At 33.3% G+C, this 25,005-nt stretch overlaps 2 protein-coding genes and 2 long non-coding RNA genes across 5 annotated transcripts in view; 2 read left to right on the forward strand and 2 right to left on the reverse strand.

Moving 5' to 3' along the window:
* The window catches only part of cast (calpastatin), an 82,767-nt gene extending 72,362 nt beyond the window's left edge, over positions 1 to 10,405 (forward strand). The window contains 23 exon segments of the mRNA XM_058759050.1: positions 2,203 to 2,286; positions 2,814 to 2,888; positions 2,963 to 3,076; positions 3,217 to 3,318; positions 3,462 to 3,578; positions 3,737 to 3,835; positions 3,935 to 3,985; positions 4,144 to 4,194; positions 4,638 to 4,688; positions 4,993 to 5,067; positions 5,173 to 5,235; positions 5,414 to 5,500; positions 5,605 to 5,706; positions 5,708 to 5,722; positions 5,856 to 5,969; positions 6,548 to 6,664; positions 6,739 to 6,843; positions 7,219 to 7,311; positions 7,404 to 7,445; positions 7,584 to 7,709; positions 7,781 to 7,864; positions 8,453 to 8,558; positions 9,197 to 10,405. Coding sequence (XP_058615033.1) covers positions 2,203 to 2,286; positions 2,814 to 2,888; positions 2,963 to 3,076; positions 3,217 to 3,318; positions 3,462 to 3,578; positions 3,737 to 3,835; positions 3,935 to 3,985; positions 4,144 to 4,194; positions 4,638 to 4,688; positions 4,993 to 5,067; positions 5,173 to 5,235; positions 5,414 to 5,500; positions 5,605 to 5,706; positions 5,708 to 5,722; positions 5,856 to 5,969; positions 6,548 to 6,664; positions 6,739 to 6,843; positions 7,219 to 7,311; positions 7,404 to 7,445; positions 7,584 to 7,709; positions 7,781 to 7,864; positions 8,453 to 8,551 — 1,866 coding nt within the window. The 3' untranslated portion in view covers positions 8,552 to 8,558; positions 9,197 to 10,405.
* A 16-nt stretch (positions 10,406 to 10,421) lies between these two features.
* LOC131529379 (uncharacterized) lies at positions 10,422 to 11,276 on the reverse strand. Its single transcript, XR_009268079.1, has 2 exons — positions 10,933 to 11,276; positions 10,422 to 10,801 (listed from the first exon to the last, which is right to left on the reverse strand). It is a non-coding gene; the product is annotated as an uncharacterized LOC131529379 (long non-coding RNA).
* Positions 11,277 to 13,693: 2,417 nt separating this feature from the next.
* Positions 13,694 to 20,918, reverse strand: cd8a (CD8a molecule). Of its 2 annotated transcripts, none has more exons than XM_058758382.1 (6): positions 20,560 to 20,918; positions 16,500 to 16,811; positions 15,885 to 15,971; positions 15,647 to 15,751; positions 14,834 to 14,873; positions 13,694 to 14,729 (listed from the first exon to the last, which is right to left on the reverse strand). In XM_058758382.1, exons 1-6 carry the CDS (start codon positions 20,567 to 20,569, stop codon positions 14,684 to 14,686), a joined length of 600 nt encoding a protein of 199 aa, XP_058614365.1. In that variant the 5' UTR covers positions 20,570 to 20,918; the 3' UTR covers positions 13,694 to 14,683. The 2 variants fall into 2 exon arrangements, with proteins under 2 accessions (XP_058614365.1, XP_058614364.1); XM_058758381.1 differs by lacking the exon at positions 20,560 to 20,918 and adding an exon at positions 17,330 to 17,457 and having other exon boundaries at positions 13,696 to 14,729.
* Positions 20,919 to 22,649: 1,731 nt separating this feature from the next.
* Positions 22,650 to 24,382, forward strand: LOC131528287 (uncharacterized). The gene is made up of 3 exons (XR_009267844.1): positions 22,650 to 22,750; positions 23,753 to 23,843; positions 23,946 to 24,382. It is a non-coding gene; the product is annotated as an uncharacterized LOC131528287 (long non-coding RNA).
* The last annotated feature ends 623 nt before the right edge of the window (positions 24,383 to 25,005 follow it).

The following is a 25,005-nucleotide window of genomic DNA, read 5'->3' on the forward strand; positions in this document are numbered from 1 at the left end:
TGCACAGACAAAGTTACATATATTTGTTCTTACCTTCAGTGTAATGTTGATTCATTTGGATTATTTTAATTGAGAACACACCCCAAACCATGTTTTTATACAGGCAATTTTAGGGAATATGCATATGCCTATACGGCTTTGTTTTATGCATGACGTATCCCACATCAATCTATAATGCATATAATATTTGTAAACAATTATAATATGGCTGCATGGTTATTCACTTTCAAATAATATGTGTGTGTGTGTATATATTAGTGGTGGGCATAGATTAATTTTTTTAATCTAGATTAATCTCACTGTAATCTTGGAATTAATCTAGATTAAAATGGCTCATTTGAATTCTGCCAAGTAGATAAGTAAACAACTAGCAGTCATCAAGAATTTAATATTGATAATAACATTGAAGACATTGTATGATTATTCCTTAAAGATAAGGTTTTAATAGTTTTAGTAGTAGTAGCCTATTACGTTCTGCCCAATGTCTTCAAGTGAAACCGAACTTTTATTTTGACGGGTTGCCGTGAGGATAGTTTTTCTCAAATGAAACGCTCGAATGCTCATGAAGTGACTCTAAGAGCAGTTCTGGAGATGTTGTTCATGTATTTATGTCCTCATTTCGTGAGACGACAGACGTTAATATCGCCGCAAGCGCCACGCCGGCTTCTGTATGAGTAGTGAACAAACCCGTGCGTCCTGCGCCATACATTAACACAGAGACACACAGAAGTCATATTTAAATAGACGTTTTGCGGCTTAATATTTACAAATAGGAGTGGGAGTGTGCTCACTTGTGTGTGCGCCACGCTTGTTTGTTTGTGTGTTTGTGTTTGTGCGAACCGGGCGGAACTCCGCTGTGCGCGATACAGAGAGCGCGACCATGTAACATAGAGACAGAAATGACTTGCCGATTTCCATTGGGAAGCTTCTTAAAATAAATTTTCCTGAAGCAAACCCGGCGGCTTCATAGCTGCATCCATGTTAGCACGCATACACACAGGTTCAAGACTCGTTCTCGCCCCCTACAGTGCAATTCGGCTAGGTATACATCCGCGCTAAAATATCAAGGTGAAAGTCATCATAGCTTGCGTAGTATAGACCCAGCTCCCAACCCAACTTTGAGAATAGATTAACGGCGATATTTTTTATCGCCCGATAAGAGTCTCACGTTAACGCAGCACGTTAACGCCGATAACGCCCACCACTAGTATATATATATATATATATATATATATATATATATATATATATATATATATATATATATATATATATACACACACACACACACACACACACACAAAACAAATTCCATTATAAGGCCACTAGGAGTCTGTCCGTTGTTTTTATTTCAAATTAACTATATTTTTTCTTTATTAGGAGTAGTAGTATTATGTTCATTTTTATTTGTTTAAATAAAATGTTTATATTTTATATATTTCTGTTTTCCATAAATTTAGAGTGAAATATGAACTTTAAATAATCAATATGAACTTTGAATCATTATTTCTGTTTGAAAACATTTGCACACAGTGTGCACATTTAGTGAACAAGGCCCATAGTTTACATTTGCACTCAGTCATACTGTCACTTATGACTTGTTTGTGTGACATTTGACATCTCACTGATATTCACTTATGTCTTGCCATTATTCTTCATGTCTCTTTCTATCAGTATTGTGGTGCCAAATATTTAGCTTGTTCTAAGGGTGTTGGCTAGCAAACAAAAGCCAACAAGAATCCATCACTCATTCACTTTCTGCACATTGTTGCCCAATCAGCACATACAAGCACACTCATCTTACCTGTGCTGTATTCTACGTATTATGCAATACAAGTTTTGTGTAAACACCCTTAGCCCACTTTTCAGTTCTCCAAATATTATGGTCACTGTCTCAGTATTTTGTACATCTTTTCCAATTGTTTTGCCCTGATTGTTCATAGAGGGCTCAGCTTATTCAGCTGGTGATTGTTTTATAAGTTAGCTTGTGAAAGCATGGTGTTATTAATGTCGAGCTCTTGGTATGCAGAGGGTGTGTCTGTACTTTTCCTGCCAGGGTACATGCTGTTTGTTGTTCCCCCAAAATTGGGCTTGGGGCTCCCTCTAATGGTCTTTCCTAGAATTACATTATTAGGTATTTTTTGTGCACAATTCCATTTCATTATTTTCATTCACATATGATTGTTTAATGTTTTCTAAAAGCCTATAAGCACAGCCGAGGCGCTGGACTCCCTCTCAACTGGGCTTTTGTCTTCAGCTCCACCTGCTCCAAAGAAGACGGATGTGGTGAGTATCTTGACAGCAGTTTGCTATGTATTTGCATAATTCGGGGTTTTTTAAACTTTTTTTTTTTTTTTTTTTTTTTAATGCACAGCCCTCCAATTATAATGATGTCTTTACAATAGAATTTGATTTAAACATATTTTTTCATGTATAAAGATGACTTATTCTGCCACTTATTCTTATAAAAATAAAAATATTATAAAATTTTATATGGAAAATATTGACTATTTCTTACAAATAACATTTTTATATATATATATATATATATATATATATATATATATATATATATATATATATATATATATATATATATATATATATAGTGTGTGCTATTAAAATAATTATTACAATTTAAGTTGAGAAATTTAAAATAATAAATATTTTCTGCATACCCCTAGCAACCCTTTTGCGGCCTACTTTAAACATCCCTGGCTTAAGACATGTTCGACTGTTCAATTGTATATGCATAGTCTTGACTCCATGCAAAGTTTTGTTCTTTGTATGATATTTTTTTCACTGTTTTTCAGAAAACTGAAACGGTAGGAGCAGTTGATGTTCGTTCTGCAGGCATCTCCAACTTTGCTCCCCCTCCACCCTCTCAGGTAACAGCATTTTAAAACACTACGACATTATTTAACCCTTTCCAAAAACTAAATTTCTCTCTCTTCTTGAGCAGAAACAACCGGCAACATCTCAGCCTGCTACTGTAACCAAATCATCCGCTCCACCAGCTGACAAGAAAGCCAGGATCGAGATGCCTGCACAACCCGCTAAACCAAAGACAGATGAGGTCAGTTAAAAACTCTTTTCAACTTGATACTTTAATGAAATAATATATATTACATATTTTAAGGATTTAATGTCTTATATCAGTCAACATATTTATTTTTAAATTACAAACAAATTATTATAGTGTTCATTTTCTTTCAGGCGGACATGTCACTGGACGCTCTCAGCACTTTGGGCGACACACTGGGCGCTCCAGAACCACCCAAAAAATTACCTGAACTCAAACCCGGGCAGATAGTTGATGTAATACTTCTTTTAGAATCCATTATTTTATTTTAGTTTATTTTTTTAAGTTGCATGTTAAAATTATGTGTAAGTAGCTTCATCTGCTGAAGTACTAGTTTTCTATATGTTCTTTTAAAATATATTTACATGTTTTTGAGCAGGAGAAGAAACAGACATCAGAGAAGGGTGTTCTTGTTGGGGAGAGAGAAGACACGCTCCCACCAGATTACAGATTCTCAGAGGAAGAGCTCATGAAACATCCTCCTCCTAAGAAAGAGGTCAGACATTGAAAACAGTATGCAGAAATATCAAATTAATGTCTTCTATTAGTGGTCATCTATTGAGAATTTTGACTTATATGAGCAAAATTGAGATGTTGTAGTAATGGTGTTTTGTGATTGGCTGCTGTGTTTTGATTGGTGGATGTCTTTCTCAGCCCTCAATAAACAGCGACGATGCACTGGACTTTCTTTCTGGAGGTTTCACGGAGCCCACAGCAGCACCGGTGGTTAAGGCCCCTGTTCCTCCTTCACAGGTAATAATCTGTAATCATTTTCATTAAGAAAGTAATTTTTAAAATAAAACAATATTATGTACATTCAGATAGCTAAACATTGTTAATTTGTTTAATCAGGAAAGGAAGAAGCCTGAAGCGGCTCCTGAAAAGACTAAAGATGTTCCTAAGGTAGGAAAGCTGTTTCTGTGCTGTTTTAAACCATTTGTAGTCAAATGTTGTTTAAACCACCATACCTCATTTTGCTCCTTATTTTAGAATAACTTTCATTAACAACATAACTTTAGTACACATTCAAACAGTTGTTTGACCACTGATTATTAAATCAGGAAACAAAGAAACCTGCTGGGGTTCCTGAGAAAACTAAAGATGTTCCCAAGGTAGGAAAGCTGTTTCTCAGCTGTTGTTTGTAACCATTTGTTGTCTTCCTGTTGTTAAAGGGATAGTTCACACAAAAATGAAATTCAGCATTTACTCACCCATAAGTTGTTCCAAACCTGTATGAATTTGTTTCTTCTGTTAAACACAAAAGAAGATATTTTGAAGAATGTTGGTAACCAAACAGTTGCTGGTAGCCATTGACTTTCATAACATTTTGTTTTCTCCATACTATGGAAGTCAGTGGCTACCAATTGTTTGGTTACCAACATTCTTCAAAATAGCTTCAACATACAGGTTTGGAACAACTTGAGGGTGAGTATCTCTTTTAAAGCTTCTTGTGTTCCTTCTCAAAAGGCAAATATTTAAAAGTGGCAAAATTTTTGTATTCTGTAGTTTTAAGCATTTAAATAGTTGTTTAACCACTGGTCATTTTTCAAATCAGGAAACAAAGAAACCTGCTGGGGTTCCTGAGAAAACTAAAGATGTTTCCAAGGTAGGACGGTCATGGAGGCCTTTTACTGTGTATATTTTGAGATAATGATTGGCTGACTCTACATTATTGATTTGATTTGAAATTGCTTTATTATGGGATAAGAATGTGACCGTGGAGTGATACGAGAGACATTTGGGAATATGATCAGTAGTACAGTATAGCGTACATGAGTATATTTGAAGATGGAATGCAGCAATTAACCAAGTATTCCAGAATGCTTTGTAAAAATCAGAATAAACAATTTTCTGTCAGTGGTGTTCTTGCACGGATTAAGATGTTTTCTGTCTTTCTAATCTTCTTTTAGCTTAAAGTGGATAAATTATCAGCACTGGATACTCTGGCAGGTGATTTTGTGGCTCCTGCAAAGTCTGCGCCTAAGGTCGGTTTATTGCTCGATTCTTATCTGTGCTATTATTGTACTCAGTCCAGTATTTCCTGTATTTGTTTTCACTCAAAAGATGATTTTTCTATTCTATTCCTGTAGGTTTCTTCGGGTGCTCCTAAAGCTGTCCCTCCAGGCCCTCCACAACCACCACAGGCAGATGAGGTATTGCAAATAATGGACAAAAATATATTCACAGAAGTCATACAAATACATGACAATGGTCTTATTAAGCATATCAGAAGTATTTGTGTTTTAATATTAGAACCGATGTTCATCTTTTTGGACCTTACAGATTTTTAATGTCACTCTCTTTTTCCGTCCCGCTCTCTCATTTGTGTAGGACGCTCTCAGCGCTCTGGGTGACACACTGGGTAAACCAGAGCCACCCAAAAAAGAACCTGAACTCAAACCCAAGGACATCGTTCATGTAATAATCCTATACTTATGTTTTTAATTTACAAATGTAAATGTGGCATAGATTTCTTGGTGATTTATTTATTTATTTTTAATAACTGAATGTTTTTTGAGCAGGAGGAGGATGTGACATCAAAAAAGGGAGTTCGTGTTGGAGAGAGAGACGACACGCTCCCACCAGATTACAGATTCTCAGAGGAAGACCTCATGAAATATCCTTCCTCCTGAGAAAGATGTAATAACGCTGTCATATTCTTCAGCATAATGTGACACTGATTGTTTTTCAGAAAGTCTCATGGATGTGTGTGATGATTGGTTACTGTTGCTGGGTCCTGTGATTTGATTGGTGGATGTTTTTTGTGTCACAGCCCTCCTTAGACTCTACTGAAGCTCTGGACTTTCTGTCTGGCGGTTTTACAACTCCTCCTGCGTCATCGGCTGCCAAAACCCCCGTTTGTCCTGCCTATAAGTCTCCTGCTAAGGTGATATTCATGGATGTCCACATTGGAAACGATCGTCACAAATTAAATCTGTTTAATATGTCAGTTGTTTATCCAACACAGCAATGAGATTAAATGTCTGTACACTACTGTTTAAAAATTTGGAGTTTTTTTTTTTTTTTTTAAGAAGTCTCATATACTCACCAAGGCTGCATTTATTTGATGATAATACAGCAAAAACAATAATATTGTGAAATATTATTATAGTTTTAAATGTTTTCTGTTTTAATGTATTTTAAACTTTTAATGTGCTCAACTGGTGCAGAAGAAACATTTTTATTATGATCAGTGTTGAAAACGGTTGTGCTGCTTAATAGCTTTTTGGAAACCGATAAAAGAAATTTCAAAAGAACAGCATTTATTTGAAATCTTTTGTAATATTATATATGTATTTACTCTCACTTTTAGTCAATTAAATGCATCCTTGCTGAATTAAAGTATAATTTTCTTAAACACATTCTTACTGACCCCAAACTTTTGAATGGTAGTATGTTTAATCTCAATATCATCTCCATGTTTATTTACACCCCTCTCATCTCTTTTCTCACTTTGTTCTTTAGCCTTCAGATTCTGCTTCCGATTTTGCTTTAGATGCTCTTGCAGGTGATTTTGTCGCTCCTTCTTCTGCATCTAATGTTCAGTCTGCCATCTCTGGCCCCCCACACGCTGGCAGACAGGTAAATGTCTAATTTATCCATATTTATCCATTTTCACACTTTCCTTCTATACTGACTTTCTCTGTTTGTTGAAGATGTCTGAAGGTACCTCATCAGCTTTGGATGCCCTCTCAGACACTTTAGCAGACATTAAAGGAGCCCCTGAGCCTGCCCCTGTCCCACCTAAAGCTGTCGTTAAGGTACCACCCCTTTTAATGACCATTAGTAACCATGTTTTAACCATTTATTGAAATTAAGCTGGAAAATCACTTTAGTAATGAGTAAAATGTGAGAATAACCACCAAACTTTGTGCATCCTGCCATTGTGTGGTGCCTGCCACTCTGCATATCCTTCCAAAGCATACGGAAAACTGGCTGAAGTTCATTTTAATCAAGTGTCCTAATCGTTTGTTTAGCAAAGATGCCAATTTCCCATGCAAATATTTACATATGTTTACATACGCTGCTTAAAGGCACAGCAGCAAAATCAGATTAACTCTACCTAAAGGGAAGGTGAAACTAAATTATGTCAGTACTGTATCCTGAAGTTCTCACCATCTTTCTTCCCACCACAGGAAAAGAATATAGTGGAGGAAAGAGTGAGTAAACCAGGTGAGAGAGACGACACCCTTCCACCTGATCATCGGTTCACAGAGGAAAAGCGCAAGGTGACTTTTCCTTCTCCTTCATGTTTCCGTACCAGTGGAATTTATTTAGAAATAATTACAACTAAAGATGTGACAAATTGTCTCCACCACAGGCATTTGAAGCAACAAAGCAAAAAGACGTCAAACCAAAGCAGGTATTTTTTTTTTTTTTTTAATACAGATTTATATATACCATTTTATGATTTATTCAGTGAACTTCGATGAACAAAGAACAGTCATTTTGATCATTAAGCATCATTGTAGACATTTGACTCTGTCTGTTCATCTTTCAGACATCAATCGATGACACAGCGGCCCTTGACATGCTGTCTAGTGATTTTTCTGCAGTACAGCCCGTTAAGCCCTCAGCACCTGACGCCCAACGCTTCATCCCTGAACCACAACCGCCAACATTTAAGGTACCACAAACAAACCTGCGAAAGTAACATCCGTCTAAATTCTTTACACAAATCTTTGTCTTTGTTTACAGGCATCAGGTAAAGTTTTCGACGAGCTGGCGGAAAAAGCGATTCCCAACCTGACTGACCCCAAAGCTAAAGACAGCAAACCAAAGGTAAAAAACACATTTGACTTTCACATATTATTATTTTGAAGTCTAATATTTGAATAAAAAGGCAAAGGAGATAATAAAAAGTAGGATAAATCTGTGCATGCTGATTCTGAAAGAGCACCAGGTTTTTCCCCCAGACCTTACATACTGGTTCAAACCGGTTTATATCAGGGGTCTCTATCTGATTACAGGGAAAGGGTGCAAAACCAAAGTCTAAACCAAAGGTAGGTTGTATTTGAAAATGAAATGCATGAATCTGGTTCTTACACTGTAGCTTTGACTCATGAACAGCAGCATGGAGAAACGCAAACTCAAACAAAAAATCCCATTCAGTCACCATTTCATCGGCTGAATCACAAGCACATGGCTGATTATATTCATATTCACTGAAAACCTGGCGGACAGTTTGCATTGTGGCTGATCTATTATTCAAACGCTTTGCATTTACAGCATACAGAATTCATCATTACTCCTGGTGTCCACATGGTGGTGCACTGCCACAAAGCAACTTAGCTATTTCTCCACCACATGCTTGCATGAAATAATTGTATGCTTGTTGTGCATAGTTAAAATTCTGATTTTGCATCCCAGAAACAGGCAGTAGAAGATTCATCAGCCACAGAGAAGCTGCCCGGTAAACCGAGCTCAGATGTGGTGCCTTCATCTTCCTCAAAGAGCGGAAACAGATAGATCGCACGTCAGTATATTTACAAACCTCTTTGAAGTTTAATTTATATTTTTATGATATATTTATACTACTGTTCAAAAGTTTGGGATCAGTACGATTGTTGTTGTTTTTTAAAGAAATTAATACTTTTATTTAGCAAGGATGCATTAAATTTATCAGAAAGTCATTTATAATGTTATTAAGATTTGTATTTCAAATAAATGCTGTTCTTTTGTTGTTATTTCACTGTTTTTTTTTTTTTTGATTAATGCGGAGTTCTGAATAAATAGTAGTATCATGGCTTCCAAAAAATATTAAGCGGCACAACTGTTTTCAACATTGATGATAAAAATAAATGTTTCTTGATCAGCAAATCAGCATATTAGATGATTTCTGGAGGTTCTTGTGACACTGAAGACTGCAGTGATGATGCTAAAAAGTCAGCTTTGCATCACAGGAATAAATTATATTTTATAATATATTCAAATTAAAATGTTATTTTAAATTGTAGTAATATTTCACAATATTACTGTTTTTAACTGGCCTTGGGAGGAGACCGTGACTCCTAACTTTTAAACCGTAGTGTGTATGTGTGTGTATATATATATATATATATATAAATAATTCTATTATTAAAATTTTTATTTAATGCATTTTTTATTTTTCAGATTTATGGTGCGTCTCCTCATCCCTGACACAAGAAACCATTAAAGGGAGCTGCTCAGACAAGAAATATATTTTATGGTGGACATGGCATAAAACAAAAAAATTATAACTGCACAGAGACACTTAAACATGTATTTTCAGAGCCCCCCCTTCTCTTCTTTTCTTCTAAAGCAAAAATAAATATAACAATCTTTTATCTCCTTGTGAATGATAGAACATGTATATACGGATAGGATGTTTACATCAAGCACATGTATAATTGTTCTATTTTCAGTCATCTGTTTTTGGTGTGGCGTTGTGTTATAATTTCTCCCACAGTAAAAAAAATATTATGCCATATACTATTTTTTTTTTTCTTTTTTTAATCTTTACTGGGGGTCTCTCTACAGTCTTCCTGTTCGCAGAGATGACAGTCTGTTGCTGTTTGAGGATCTATTGAGACACTAGTGTACAGAGATGCCGTAGGTTATGAGTTCATCGTTTACAGTACAGGAATTGCAGTAGATGACCATGATTTTGAATGCTGTTGAATGTCTGTATAATGATACAAGTCAAAAAAAAAAAAGGTTTGTATGGGAGGTGATTTTCTTTGTAGTTTGTTTCCTGAAGTGCACTTACAAGGATGCTCTCGAAAATAACTGTAAAATAATATTGCAAACACTAAATGCCCCACGTGCCTGTTTTATCACAAAAGCCTTGGAAAATAATTTGGACAACTTCATGTTGCACTGTTAAAGTGTTTTCCACTTAATTTTTTTTTCTAGCGTAAGCTCAAGGTTTTACATGTATTTTCAGAACCACTAGTAAGTTGACAGGTGTTGCATTGGATGTGGTGGGCAAAGTCAGAATCTTTCACTTTCAGTTTAACTCACTTGTGTTGGTTTAAGGGCGACCACAACATTGCCGTTTTGCTTAACATCAGGGCTCACTCTTTAATGCTTTAAAATGTTCAAATAGCTTTCATAGCTGATGATAGAAACCAAAATATGACCTTTAAACCCAACAGTGTCTTTCATATTTGTTGCTCATGAAATGTTGAACAGATCCAGATGGGTTTTCCTAGAGCGTTCTAAGATGTTGTGTACTAGTCATTATGACAGGACGGTATTTTCAAGAAGGGATTTTTACTCTTAAAAAATAAAACAACTTGTTTTGTTAGTTTGGATTGTTCTGTTCTTAAAATCTTTATGCAAATAAAGATGTAATGACGATAGGGGCTCGGGCATATTTTGTTTTTTTTTTTTTTTTTTTTTTGCATGTGTGTTTACAGGGAATGATAGTTCATAAAATACTTAATAAAATGTAATTTCAGACCACTCAAACTGATTAGTCCATCTTTATGTACAGTGAGATCAAGCCAGCAAAATTCAAATATTTGTTGTAGTAGTATAAAATGATCTAAAATCAAAGTTAGAAAAAAAAAAACCAGAAATCCTGATGTTTTGAGCATATTCATTTTGAAAGATTAAATTTTAAAGCTCTGTGGAAGGAATAGTCATGACAGTGAAACTGTTATGTATTGAGAATTGGATGAAATCTTTAACCATTACTGGATCTATAATGGGGTGTTAAGCTGTTCAGAATGGTCAGCAGGTGTGGTTTGAGGTCTGAAAATAAAAAATTTAGATTGTTGAACAGAAACTGAACTGTTCCTCAAAGATTTTCATTGTCCAACAAAAACAAAAATCTTCAAATGTGTGCTGCATGTTAAATTTGACCAAAGCACAAGACTACTTACTGTATAATCCAAGTGTGGTGACATTGACTTGTTCTCAAGTCTGAAACAAAAAAAATGTAAAAATGTTTGATGTTAAATTTTTTTCAATAAGGCTATAACTTTATTAAAACAGACTGAGCTCTTCTAAAATTTGTATTTAGTAATATTGGAAACTATAGCTGTCATCTGCATGCACACTTGCACAGCTATTGTTTCCTACCATTGCAAATTATTTATGATTCTTGTCACAATCATTTTGGATTTGTTTTAATTATTTGTGTTCAATACAACAGCTGCCCACATCTGCTTGCTTACTTGTTACTTGAAACTTATATGGCCTACAACCAATTAGAAAAAAATGCACCATTGCACTTTGCATTCTTTAAAGGTGGATGTGACTTACGGCTGCAGTACAAAATTGTGATGATCAGCAGAATGAGGAGAAGAACAAAACCACAGGCCAGAGATGAGAATATCCAAGTGTCACAATTAAATATGGGCTTCGGGTCTGTGAACATACACAACATAATCACTACAACACTGTTTTATATATACTTATTTTCATCTTTCAAGTACTATTAGCTGCCATGATCAAGTGTTATTGTTACTACATACCTTGTTTTTTTGCATGTACACTGTTTTTCTGTAGTCACTATGACAGGCTTTGGATCTGAAATTATATTATTATAATCTAAATGTATTTATTTTACCCATTAGCAAACTTTTTTCTTGTTTTAAGCATTAACCTCACTGTATTGTGTTTTACATTTTTGCTTTTAACAAGACAAATCAATTTGCTAATGTAAAAAAAAAAAAACTCAATACACATTCGCCGAAAGCAATGAATGAATTTTAATAATTAATATAAGCAGTTTTGCTTCTCTGCTTTTGTTTTAAAGATGTTTAAATAATTTTACTGGTTAATTTTACAATGCTCATTAAATTTTACACTTCTGAAGAATTAGCAAACAAATGCAGAAGTGATCACCGTTTCTAATTTAACCTAATATGAAGTTTATATAAAGTAAACAATCAGATGCTCACCTGGTTCTCCTTTAATTTCAATTGGCTCTCCAAAGAAGAGTTTATTTTTGTTCATGGCTGCGCAGGTGTACAAACCACTGTCGGTCTTTTTCTTGAAAGACTTAATAGCCAAACCAAGTTTACCACTTGGAGAATTTTTGTTCATTTCGTATTTTTCCTTATCAGCATTAAACTTTTCCTCTGTGCCTTTAACAGTGAGCAAACAACTTGCACCAGTTGTGTTTATTTGAAACCAGAAGGTAATGACGCCGGGCTGTTTGGGGTCACAATGAACTGTTACCTCCTGTCCTTCATACATATAGTTATGTGCAGAGACCCCTGGAAACAAAGAAAATGGTTTAGATGAACAAAAACAAGACTTTTTCATGTGTGAAACAATACCATGTAAAACTGATTTGAGTAGAAGAAAAAAAGCTAAAATTGAGCTAAAATTATTTTTTAATGATTTGTCAATCCTTTACACTTTCATATCTTAAATATAAATGCAGTACAATACTGTAAACAAGAAAATGTTACTCACCATAGACAAAAATAGCACAAAATATAATGCATATTTGATGCATTTTTTCAAACGTCAGGAAAGAATCTCAGTTCTTCTACAAGAAGAGGAACAAAACTACTGAAAGGATGAAAAAAATCTCAATCACAAAATCATTTAATGTACTGCAAACCCGTGTGCAAAAAAAAACCCCTCTGATATGGAAAGCCGTACTAGTATCTATTTTCATGCTACTAGTATTTTTTAGATACTAGTGTCTTTTCCATTAAATACTAGTACTTATTAATTAGGCCTACTAGTGCTTATGCTTTAGCTACTAGTGCTTATTCTTTAGGTACTGGTGTCTTTTGTAAAGTTACTAGCCTACTTATTCATTAGATACTACACTGTAAAAAAAAAAGAAGAAAAAAAGTTGAGCCAACTTAAAATTTTAAGGCAACCAGCTTCAGCAGATTTTTGAGTTTATATAACAAAAATTTGAGAATCTCCCACAAAAATAAATTGAGCTAACTCAGAAATCTGCTGAAGCTGGTAGCCTTAAAATTTTAAGTTGGCTCAACTTTTTATTTTTATTTATTAGATAGTACTTATTCCAATAGTGACTAGTATTTAATTATACTTTTCTTGATCTACGAAAAAATAGATCTAGTACGCTGTTTTGTGTCAGCTGCGCCATGCGGATATGCCGTTTAGGTCTTTGCGCTTTGATTTCGCGTGGCGCAGATGACACAGATGCTGTTTACGTTCAGTGGATACTCTCCAAAATGTCACTAGGATGACGTAGAGGAGACGAATTATTGAATAAAATTGTAATTTTTGTTTTATTTGCCTACAAAAAGTATTCTCGTAGCTTCGTAAAATTACGCTTGAACCCCTGATGTCACATGAATTATTTGACCGAATTCCATTGCTGTCTATGGGAGGGACAGACAGCTCTCAGAATGCATCAAAAATATCTTAATTTTTGTTCAGAAGATGATCGGAGGTCGGGTTTGGAACGACATGAGGGTGAGTAATTAATGACAGAATGTTCATTTTTGGGTGAACTATCCCTTTAAAGAATAAGCACTAGTAGTTAATGAATAAGTACTACTACTTAATGGAAAAGATACTAGTTTCTAAAAAAATTTGTAGTAGTAACGTTAAATTAGATACTAGTGCGGTTTATAGGTTAAATGTTAAAACGGCTTGCCATACTCTGAGGTCGTTATACAAGTGCTGTGTTTATTTCATTATTTGTCTGTTTTTACAGGCATCAGGTCCAGTTTTTGTCGAACTGATTCCTAAAGCAAACCAAAGATGGGCATTATGTGGATGCTGAACATTCATTTTTCAGGACACAGAGATGTAAAAGTATCACTAAAATACATTTTTCAGATATTAACTTTAGCTCCTGAACGGCAGCAAAGAGAAAAACAAACTCAAACTACATCGGCTGAAACACAAGCACATGGCTGAATATGGTCATATTTATTAATCTGACAGACAGTCTGCATTGTACAACATACACAATTCCATATTTTGTCCACATGGTGGTGCTCTGCTCTGCCACAAAGCAACTTTGGGTTATCTACAGTATAATAAAAATGTTAATAGTAAATATTCAAGAGCTTAATTTGAAATTCTTCACATCACTGAAATGGATGTATAGTAAGATTACTTTATTTTTGTTTATTTGCAACTGAATTGAATGTAGAAATAGACATCAGCAGGAATGCGATTCATTCTGTGAAGCTATCATCTCAGCATGAGGGGTCTGAGGGTCTTCATTTCACTTACAGCCAGCAGATGGCAGATTTCTCTTTTAAACAGATTGCAATGCAGCATGACACTGAAGATGATTTTTAAGCCTAAAATGCTTTTGTAATCATTTTATACATACTTTAAATAAGCCCCATTTAATAAGTCTACATTGAAGCAAAACATAAAACATTTCACTAGTAACAGATTAAGATCAAAAACCACATAAAGAAAAACAATCTGATTATTGTCAGTGTATTAAATGTAACTGTAACCGATACAAAGATATAATGACTATAAAAAAAATCTAAACTTACTGGAAAAGAAATAGTGATGTTTTGAACATTTTCATTGTGAAAGATTAAGATTTAAGGTTGTACAGTCTGAATAATCATGATGGAAGAAACTGCGTTTAACTTTGCTTATTGAGAAGAAATTAAGTCAAAGATATCTTTAACCAGTACTGGATTTCCTGTGTCTTTACTGGAGCTAGAAGTGGTTGTTGGGCAGTTTTGCATGACCAGCAGGCCTGGGTCTGAAAATGAGACATTGAGATTGTTGATTAAAAATTGTAGGCTACCATATTAACACGTTGTGCCACTGTGCAAGAATAAAAAACAACAACAACGCAAGACTTACTGTCTTTTGTAATGGTGGGGACATCGTCTTGTTCTTAAACCTGGAGAGGAATGAAACATTTTACAAAGATTTTTACTAAAATGTTGAGAACAAAAAGGATCAGCGACATTCATACATTATTTTAAATAAATTAAATAGCAAATTTTCAGTAAAATTGAGAAAAAAATATATTGAAAAAACTTAATCAGTCCAAAAGTAATGAAAGCAGTTTCTATGAACATGAGAGTGAATTAGAAATATATGCATATATGTGATTAAAATGTAAATATGGACATATGTAAATGTAAAACTAAGTGTCCTCCCACAGGGCTTGGTTAATGACCAGACCCCTTTTTCATTTGTTTAGTATTAGCGGGATCACATTTTCAAAATGCCACCTCTAGGTGCTCTCTACTGCAGGTATGTTCTTATTAATAACATAATGTATAAAATATAGGTAATATATATCTTATTCTTATAAATCAGTCCACATATTTGCTTGTGTGTTTGCCTTTAGGAATAGTTTAATTGAGTAATAAAAAATCGTGTTGTAGTATTGAAATTTTACAGCTACAGGTACATCTACAGCTACTGTTTTCTTTCACCACTGAAAATGAAATTTGCACATTTATGATTCCTGTGACAGTATATAATTGTGGATTTGTTTTAATTGGCTGCATTCAAGTCATAAATTCAGCTAAGAGTAACTGTGTGCAATTGCTTATTTGTTTAAAAATGTATATGGTCCACAATCAATTTTTTCCAAAAATGTGAAGTTAAAAATGACCATTATCTATTGCAGTATGAATAATTTAAAAGGTGAATGTGACTTACGGTTGCAGTACAAAATTGTGACGATCAGCAGAATGAGGAGAAGACCACAACCAGAGGCCAAAGATGACAATATCCAAGTCTCACAGTTGATGCTGGGCTTCGAGCCTGTGAACAGATACACATCCTAATCATTACAGCACTGTTTGATTATATACTAACACACACAAACACACAAACACACACACACACACGTACGTCTTTATATATGCTATGTATATAAATATATAGTCAAACAAACCTTGTGGTGGACATTTACACTGTGTCATAATCCTTGTTGTAGATTTCGGTGGTGTTGGATTAATTTTTGGAGGTGGTGTTGTTGGATCTGTAACAAAGATATAAGCAAAAGGATGATGAATACAACTGTGATCCCCTATATTTTTGTTTTGTTTTTTGCATTTTCAGTGAAAATATCTAAACAATTATCATTTAATCAAACATTTTAATATATTCAGAATTGTTTTCAGAGAATATATCTTAATGTTTAAACTTTGTACTCCATTAGCATTATTTTAAACATAAACCATACTGTTTTTCTTTTCATTTTTGTGAAATCTATACTCACAAGACCAACCAGTTTGCCAATAAGGGAACAAAAATGAATTTAATTCAAGATACATTCACATTAAACAATTAATGAAAAGAAATTATTATTGCATGTAATTTTGCTTCTCAGTTAAATTTCTTGTTTTATGTATGTTTATATATATATATATACATATATAAAATATTGATTAAGAACATTTTTGCAGTGCTCACATATTACATGACTTTTGAAGAGTCAGCAGACAAATGCAGATGTGATCACTAATAATTCAATCCATCATAATGTTTAGAAAAAGCATTTTCTCACCTGGTTCTCCTTTAATTTCAATTGGCTCTCCAAAGAAGAGTTTATTTTTGTTCATGGCTGCGCAGGTGTACAAACCACTGTCAGACTTTTTCTTGAAAGACTTAATAGCCAAACCAAGTTTACCACTTGGAGAATTTTTTTTCATTTCGTATTTTTCCTTATCAGCATTAAACTTTTCCTCTGTGCCTTTAACAGTGAGCAAACAACTTGCACCAGTTGTGTTTATTTGAAACCAGAAGGTAATGACGCCGGGCTGTTTGGGGTCACAATGAACTGTTACCTCCTGTCCTTCTTGGGTATGTGAAAAGCACCCTAGAGACAAAAAAAAGTTTTAAATGTAGAAAAACAAGACTTTAATCCATGTGTGAACCAATACCATCTGAACCAGATTTAAATAAAAACTAAAACTTTTATTCATAAGTTTGTATTTAAAGTCATTTGAATCACTAAATTCTTCCGCACTCGGTGATGCAAAAATAGAATTAACTTGTTTTACTATTGAATTAACTGAAACGCAGCTTTTAATACATTTAAGCAGGCAAATGTAAATATATGTCATAATTTCTGTATTGTATCATAATTTCCATGCCATTTCTATGTTAAAAAAATTGCTCAAATTTGAACTTAAAAAAGTATTATTTTACAGAAATAAGTCTACAATAAAATTGACTATATAAAATAATGTACAAATTATCACTTCCAGGCAAAATATGAGTCATTATTTTTACTCTGTTCAAATGATCACAAGCGATCTGTCAATCTCATACTTTCATACCAAAAACATTTCCTATCATATAAATGCAATATTATATACAAGAGAATGTTCTTACCATCGAAGAGCGACAAAATTACACAAAATCCGATGCATATTTGATACATTTTTTTTTCAATTCTCAGCGCAAACATTCAGCTCTTCTACAACACCAGGAACAAAACATCTAAAAGGATGAAAAAAATCTCCCCGTCTGCCCCTCCCAAACCCTCACTTTCATTTCATGATTTTCAACTACTTACAAATTGAACTAAAGAAATAAATGTCAAAATGTACTATTTGTTTTGTTGCTATTAAAATGCATAAACTACTTTATACATATAAAATATATAACATTTAAAGAAAATGAATGGACCACAAATGCAGAAAAAATGAAACACGAATAAAGAAATTGATGGACAGACAGCATAAAAATACAGAAATGCAAATCAAATTCTAGTGTACATAAAAGTATACAATTTAGATTGTGTAAGGATAAGGTTTATTTCTCATCATTTCTCTACTTTTCTGCCTAAATTAGTTCAAATAGATCTATTCCGAATAAATGCATAGAAAGTATGTAGATAGATGTCATAATGGGGTCATTTAACTGCCTATTAGGTTTTAATCACAATATAAAGTGTAAAATAATTAGGCAATGAATCATAAAACAATTCAAGAAACTGTCAAATTGAAAATGTAAGTGTGCAAAAAAGTAGCCTATACCAAGTAGGTCAAATAAGCATAAATCTCACTACATGATCTGGTAGAAAATTAGCTAGAATTTTGTAAGAATATTACAGTATGAAAAACATCTGTATCAGTGTGGATCATTTTTAAATTTCAGTCTATCAAACAGGTGTCTGTTGTTTTGTAAGTGGCTTGTCGTATTGTCAGTGCAGTGGTGCAGCATGCGTGCACCTGAAGGGGGTCTGCATGCACCAGCAGCGGCGCGCGCAGCTCTTTGATCGTGCGTCAAACCGCATGTGATGCATTCTGAGTGAGTGGGGCTGTACATGTCACTTCGGTGAGACTTTGGCCCTGCAACGTTCAGTCAGCTTTGAAAGCGTGACGTTAGGGTGTACAAAGGCTATTAAATATAGCCTATGCATGGAATGTTTTTGTTTGTGGCGTCCACACGATTTCTTCTTTCACGTTTTTAAGATCTATTTATGAACAACTATGAAGCGTGAATATTCTCAAAGACGTTTATGTTTCTTACACTCTCATTCACTCACACACGTCTTAGGAAATCGTAGTCAGGAGGATGTACAGTACGGTTACAAATGCTGAATTTAAAAATGCTAATCTACATGAATAGCTCACTTAAGTGCATGAACGCATGTAATTAACCTCACTTTTATAAGCCGTTTGTTTTTTTTGTTTTTGTAATGAATTTTAATTAATTATGTGTAATAGCAGGGCCGGACTGGGATGCAATTTCAGGCTGGGAAATCTCACACTCATCTAGGCCACACAGAAAAAAAAGGGGCCAAAATTGCACCTTTTGGGGTACAACAGCTTGTCACTGGAGCAGGACCTTTAAAAGGACATCTTTGTACCTTTTTTACTCCTAATAGGTACATATTAGTAGCTTAGAGTAGTAATTCGTACCCTTAAGGTACTAATATGTTAGGCCTACCTATCAGGGGTAAAAAAGGAATAAAGATGTCCTTTTAAGGGTACTGTTCCAGCGACAAGCTGTTGTACCCCAAAAGGTGCAATTTTGGCCCCTTTTTTTTCTGTGTATAGCCTATACATCCACAACAATTTCTGAAACCACAGACAACCCTATTATTTGTATGGCCATCACATAAAAAGTTCTAAATCTTCAGTTTGGGGCCGTTGAAAATAATTGAAGGTTCTCTCTTGCACTGTACCTTCACTTCTTCTTCATTTTCCCCAATATCTCTAATATCTGAACAGAACTGTGTCCACCTTGCTGAAAACAACCACCTCATTTCAATTTGTTACAGAATGTTATTTATCTTAAAATGACTTAAGTACCCTAGATTTAACAAACCTATATTTCATACAAATATACACTACCAGTCAAAAGTGTTTTTTAAAGAAGACTCTTCTGCTCACCAAGCCTGCATTTATTTGATCCAAAGTACAGCAAGAGCAGTGATATTATGAAATATTTTTAATATTTAAAATAACTGCTTTCTATTTGAATATATTTAAAAATGTAATTTATTACTGTGATCAAAAAGCTGAATTTTCAGCATCATTACTCCAGTCTTCAGTGTCACATGATCCTTCAGAAATCATTCTGATATGCTCATTTGCTGTTAAAGAAACATTGTTATTATTATTATTATTATAGAAATGATTACTTTTTGATTTAGCAAGAATGCTTTAAATTGATCAAAAGTGATGATAAAAAACATTTATAATGTTATAAAAGATTTCTATTTCAGATGAATGCTGTCCTTCTGAACTTTCTATCCATCAAAGAAACCTGAAAAAAAATCTTCTCTGTTTTCAACATAATAATAATACATGTTTTTTGAGCAGCAAATCAGCATATTAGAATGATTTCTGAAGGATCATGTGACTGGAGTGATGCTGAAAATTCAGCTTTGAAATCACAGGATTAAATTACATTTTAAAATATATTCAAATAGAAATCAGTTATTTTAAATAATAAAAATATTTCACAATATCACCGTTTTTGCTGTATTTTTGGATTAAATAAATGCAGGCTTAATGAGCAGAAGAGACTTCTTTAAGAAAACAACATTAAAATCAAAAACTTTTGACAGGTAGTGTATTAAAACATGTCAAAAGTAGTACAATATAGGCTATTTATTGAAAAATTCTAATACTGAACACACTATTGAATTATTAGGCTGTGACTCATATTATTTTTGTTTTGCTGTCTGCTCCAGCTCCCTCCCTCCCTGTACAATAAATCCACGTGATTAATTGTCTCTGCTAATTTTTTTAATAACTTTACAATCGATATTGATGTCCTTTAGCACAGTATTCTGAATGATAATAATAATGGGGTGCTACTGATAGCAGTTTAACACTCAACTACGTTAATAAAGACAAAACTAGCGTATTTACAGATGAAACTGACCTGCACTTGAAGCCCTGAACAGGTCAGTGATGCTGCTACATTTCACTGCTTCTTCTGGCCGATCTCTTTCATCAATTTATGATTTATTATCGATATATTATCGAATGAAAAAATCGGAAATGATCACTTTGGTACATTGAGAAGGGATAAATATAAAATATTAATAACAATCATAGCCTAACTAAAAAATAAAATAAATAAATAAATAAAGCACGCCTGACCTGCTGTCATTAGTATGAATTCAGTTCTCCTCAAGTTCACACTAGTGTAGGCCTAGTTCTGTCAACATGTTCCTCTAACGTTTGAGAATCAGAAAATAACACTTGTTGTCTTCATTTGAGACTGTTTGTGACCTAAAATCTTCATTTTGTAAAATATTTAGCTTGAAAAGTGTGTTTGTGCTATCTTATCTCGGTGGGAAAAACTCAAAAAGGTCTGCAGCATCGCCTGGCGTCATGACAGGATCACAATGTTTCCCAAGAAGAGTGGAAAGATGTTCATCGCTTTGTAAGAATGCTTCAGACCACCTTTGTTCTGGAGGCGTTCAACGAGTCTCCAAATAATGTGAGAGGGGGTGAGAATGATGCTGCCCACATTATGGTTACATTACATCACTGACAACAGCGCCACCTTTCTTCTGTGTTTCGCAACACGGTCTGACGTCATGCAGTCTATATTTACGTCGCCTGGAAATTAACGTAACATTCACGTAGCCTAAGGTCATGTAGTTACACAGTGGAAATATGAGTTTACGATTTTAGCAACAAAAACAAATCTGTTGACGAACCTGTCAGGTATAAAAAATTATGTTAAAAATAAAATAAAATAAAATAAATAAATAAAATAGACAATATAATGATAAAAACATAACATAATTGTAATCATAAACATAATCATAAATGATATATTTATAAAATAATGATTTTATGATTTTAAATTACATTGAACGTTATCATATTATTTTATTTAATAATAATCATAATAACATAACTATCATCAACTACATAAATGTTTCATAAATAACAACAAATATTATTTTATAATTAGATAACAATTAATAATAACACAATTGCATAATAAAACGGCAACAAAACAATATTTTATAATAAATAATAAATCATGTATTTTAATACTTTCTATTTTATTATGATTGTTATTATTATTATTATCGTTGTTGTTTACATAGGTACAATGTGAGTTTGCAAAATGACAAAGTTTCCCTGATATTTATATTCTATATAAATAAATCAAAATATACTAAATAATAATAATAATAATAATACAATTGCATCATAAAACTAAATTTTAAACAAAATTTTGTTATAATAAATTAATAATATTTATTAATAAATATTAATTATACTAAATAATAATAATATATAATATTATAATATATTATATGTTATAATATTTTATATAAATATTATATATTTATTATATTCATTATTATAATAAATTACACTAAATAATAATAATAATAATACAATTGCATCATAAAACTAAATATTAAACAAACTTTTGTTATAATAAATTAGAAATTTTATTACATTTAAATTAAGTGTCATTTTATGTAAATACATACATATAGGCCTACATATATAAATGCTTTAAAATATTTACCTGGCATACTATCTGAACATTAAATTGAGTTAAAATTATTAAATTAAGTAAAAATTATTTTCTACATTATTATACAAACAAATCATTAACCTTTCCAATTTATATTTCAATGTTTGTGAACAGCTGACCTAATGATACACAGTAGGCCTATATACTGATTATAGAAAATCCATTGCTAAAAACTTGAAAAATGATGAAAACATTCTTTTTTTTATAACTTTTCTTTTTCATAATCAAAAACAACATAAAAAAAAAACGTTGACCCATCTTTAAAAGGAGATTCTGTCTTTTTATATCTGGCAGGTGGGTGTTCAGGAAGACCTCCAGTCAAACGGAGAGACAGTTTATGACAGGCAGTCCACCCTCAGTTTCCATGGCCCCCCATTTAGCTTTGAGTCACTTTCTCAGTTTGGGTAATTTCTCATCATTCACTGATTTCTTACCTGGGGATCCCTGTCTGACTCACCAAAAGAACCTGATCTCAGAGATGTGGGTCTCAGACCCCAAACACAGCCCAGACAGAGATGAAGGTGAGGGGGATGGGGGTTACCTGGGGATTCCTTGGAGGAAGAGGGCCAACTCATCCTCACACGTACCACAACAGAGGAATATTACATGAAGTAAAACAGCTGCCCACTCCAGAGAGCTCAGTTTAGAGAGTGATCAGTAAAATCAGACTTTCAGTCCCTGCAGCATTAGGATTCTCTTCGGTTCAGGTGATTCAAACACTGTATCCATCAATCTGAAGCACAGAGGGAGAGATTACAGTATCACAACAGGTCATAGCCTGATGTAAGTAGAATTGATAACGTTTTTATACCTTTCTGTTCAGCCAAGACTTTACTTGTGGTCTCAGTGCTGTATGTGCTAAAAGATTAATAGTAGCTAATTTCTGTATTATTAACTCATTAATTTTCATTCAAATTCTTTTAATGTTTCTCAAAACCGCAGAGTTGCACTTTTTAGAAATGTGACTGGCATGTTTTTTCTGGGCTCTTTTTGAATTGTTTTTAATCAGTTCTCATAAGGTGTAGACGATGTTTGCAGAATCAACCTGCTACTTTAATGTTTACTTCAATGTCGTTTGTCGTGTAGATATAAATGAGAGGTGTACAGGTGTAAAACGTGTACAGACACGATAGGAAACAGAAAATCGAAAGCATGTACATTTCTGAACGCCACCTGCCCTCTGTCCACTTCACAGAAATGTATTCACGATGGGATTTTTTTATATGTTCCTCATAATTATGTCTATCAGTGTTGACTTTAAATTCAAAATAAATTTTGATTCTTGTTTCTCTAAAACATTCTACAGTTGTGTGATTATATTTTACTACTGTATTATTGCACAGGATAATGATTCTATTTAATTACAAGGATGTTTACAAAAAATCTAAAATAATGCAAGCTTGTACATACATTTTTACAGCAGATATATATACTAAAATAAATGGTATAGAAAAAATGATTGAAATAGAAAGACTGAAATAGTAATTTCTTGTAAAACATACTTCAGCAATCCTTGTTTTAAAATGTCATTTTGTTCTACATTTTGTGTGTGTATATAATACAATTTATGAAATATTATATTTATATCTAAAATGACCTTTGTTTAATAATGAAATACCACATATAACATGATTTAAGTATAATTTAAATGTAAAGCTGTTATTTTCTTTTTAAATTGTTAACTGAAAGTATTAACTTTTGGCACTGAGGGTTAAGGATATTAAATCCTATGTATGTTACCATAATTGTATCATTTATTTGCTGTAATTTTTTAACCCATCATAGCCGAAGGTGTTGGTCTCGTGACCCAAAATGGATATCACCTACTTGAGGCACAGAACACAGTCGAACTCGACTAAACATGTTAATACAGATGGTAAATTTTGCACATAGTGTAACATACTGTAAATACAGCTAGAATGTTTTTGAATCTGAGTTGGTGAAAATTTATCATGCTTTTAAATTTATTTCTTGTCAGATTCTGTCATGAGTCGTGTGCAGATGCGCATCAGTAAAGACGAAGATCAAAAAGAAAGCCAATAAGATGCCTCTAAGAATAAGAATTTTGGTTCTTTTTTTCTGAATATTTGCACGTTGTAAACAAAACCCAAAGTTAGCCCTCAAGCAAGATAAGTATATTCATTTTTGCATTTGAGAATATCCACTTTATTAAGATTACATGTATTTTCACAGCTTATTCAAGTTGACCTATACCTGATATTTGCTGCGAGTAATGTGCTATGCATTCTCTTTTTTTTTTCTTCTTTGCTTTAAATTAGGAAGACTGAAAGAACTGTAAACAATTGTAGCAATGTATTACTCTTATAAAACATTTGCCAAATGTAATTGAAATACTTTAAAGTTTTGTGCACTGTCTAGTTTTGTACTGAAATAAATAATACTATATGTATGTATATGAATGTAATGTACTCTGCTTGCTCTGTGGAAAAGAAAAAAACACTTTTCATTGAACATTTACGTCATTTTGTACAATCAATAAAGAAATAAAACTGATGTTTTCGAATAATGTTTCTTTTTCTTTGACCTTTATTGTACTCCATCCATCTATTTAGTATTTATTTATTTTGAAAGCATTAGAAAACGAATGAACTGATGATAAAATGCTTTAGTACAGAGACTGAACTAAACCGTGTAATGGAGGTTTTGTGTTAAGTGTCTATGCCTGTGACGCTCTCCATGCGGCAAGGTTTGTGGTTTCTCTGTGGTGGTTTTGTTTCAGTGTAGCGCTGAAGAGCTCAAAGTTGAACGAGCGATGCGAGAGAGATAATGCTCTGTCTTTTTGCACAGGAAGAGGTTTGTTCATTTGCCTCAAAGTATCAGGAAGAACAGCTGCACATGAATGGCAGCACAGTTACTCTCATACCCATATTTTTTGTTTATTTGACAGACCTTTTATTTATTTTTTGATTGTATTGTTTCCCCCTGTTTTACACTGTAGTTCCTTTTAATTTTAAGTGTTAAATTGATCCATATTTGCCTTGTGTATGAGAAAATATAAAAATGGGTTTATTTACCAA

The sequence above is a fragment of the Onychostoma macrolepis genome, chromosome 21 (genome assembly GCF_012432095.1).
Source record: "Onychostoma macrolepis isolate SWU-2019 chromosome 21, ASM1243209v1, whole genome shotgun sequence".
NCBI classification, from domain to species: domain Eukaryota; kingdom Metazoa; phylum Chordata; class Actinopteri; order Cypriniformes; family Cyprinidae; genus Onychostoma; species Onychostoma macrolepis.

Coding starts and splice junctions, on each gene's coding strand:
- cd8a (XM_058758381.1), bottom strand. CDS start 17,405: ATGTTTGCGCTGAGAATTGAAAAAAAAATGTATCAAATATGCATCGGA. Junction 15,972..16,499: donor TGAAATTAAAGGAGAACCAG/GTGAGAAAATGC, acceptor TCTTTGTTACAG/ATCCAACAACACCACCTCCA. Junction 15,752..15,884: donor GTGTAAATGTCCACCACAAG/GTTTGTTTGACT, acceptor ATCTGTTCACAG/GCTCGAAGCCCAGCATCAAC.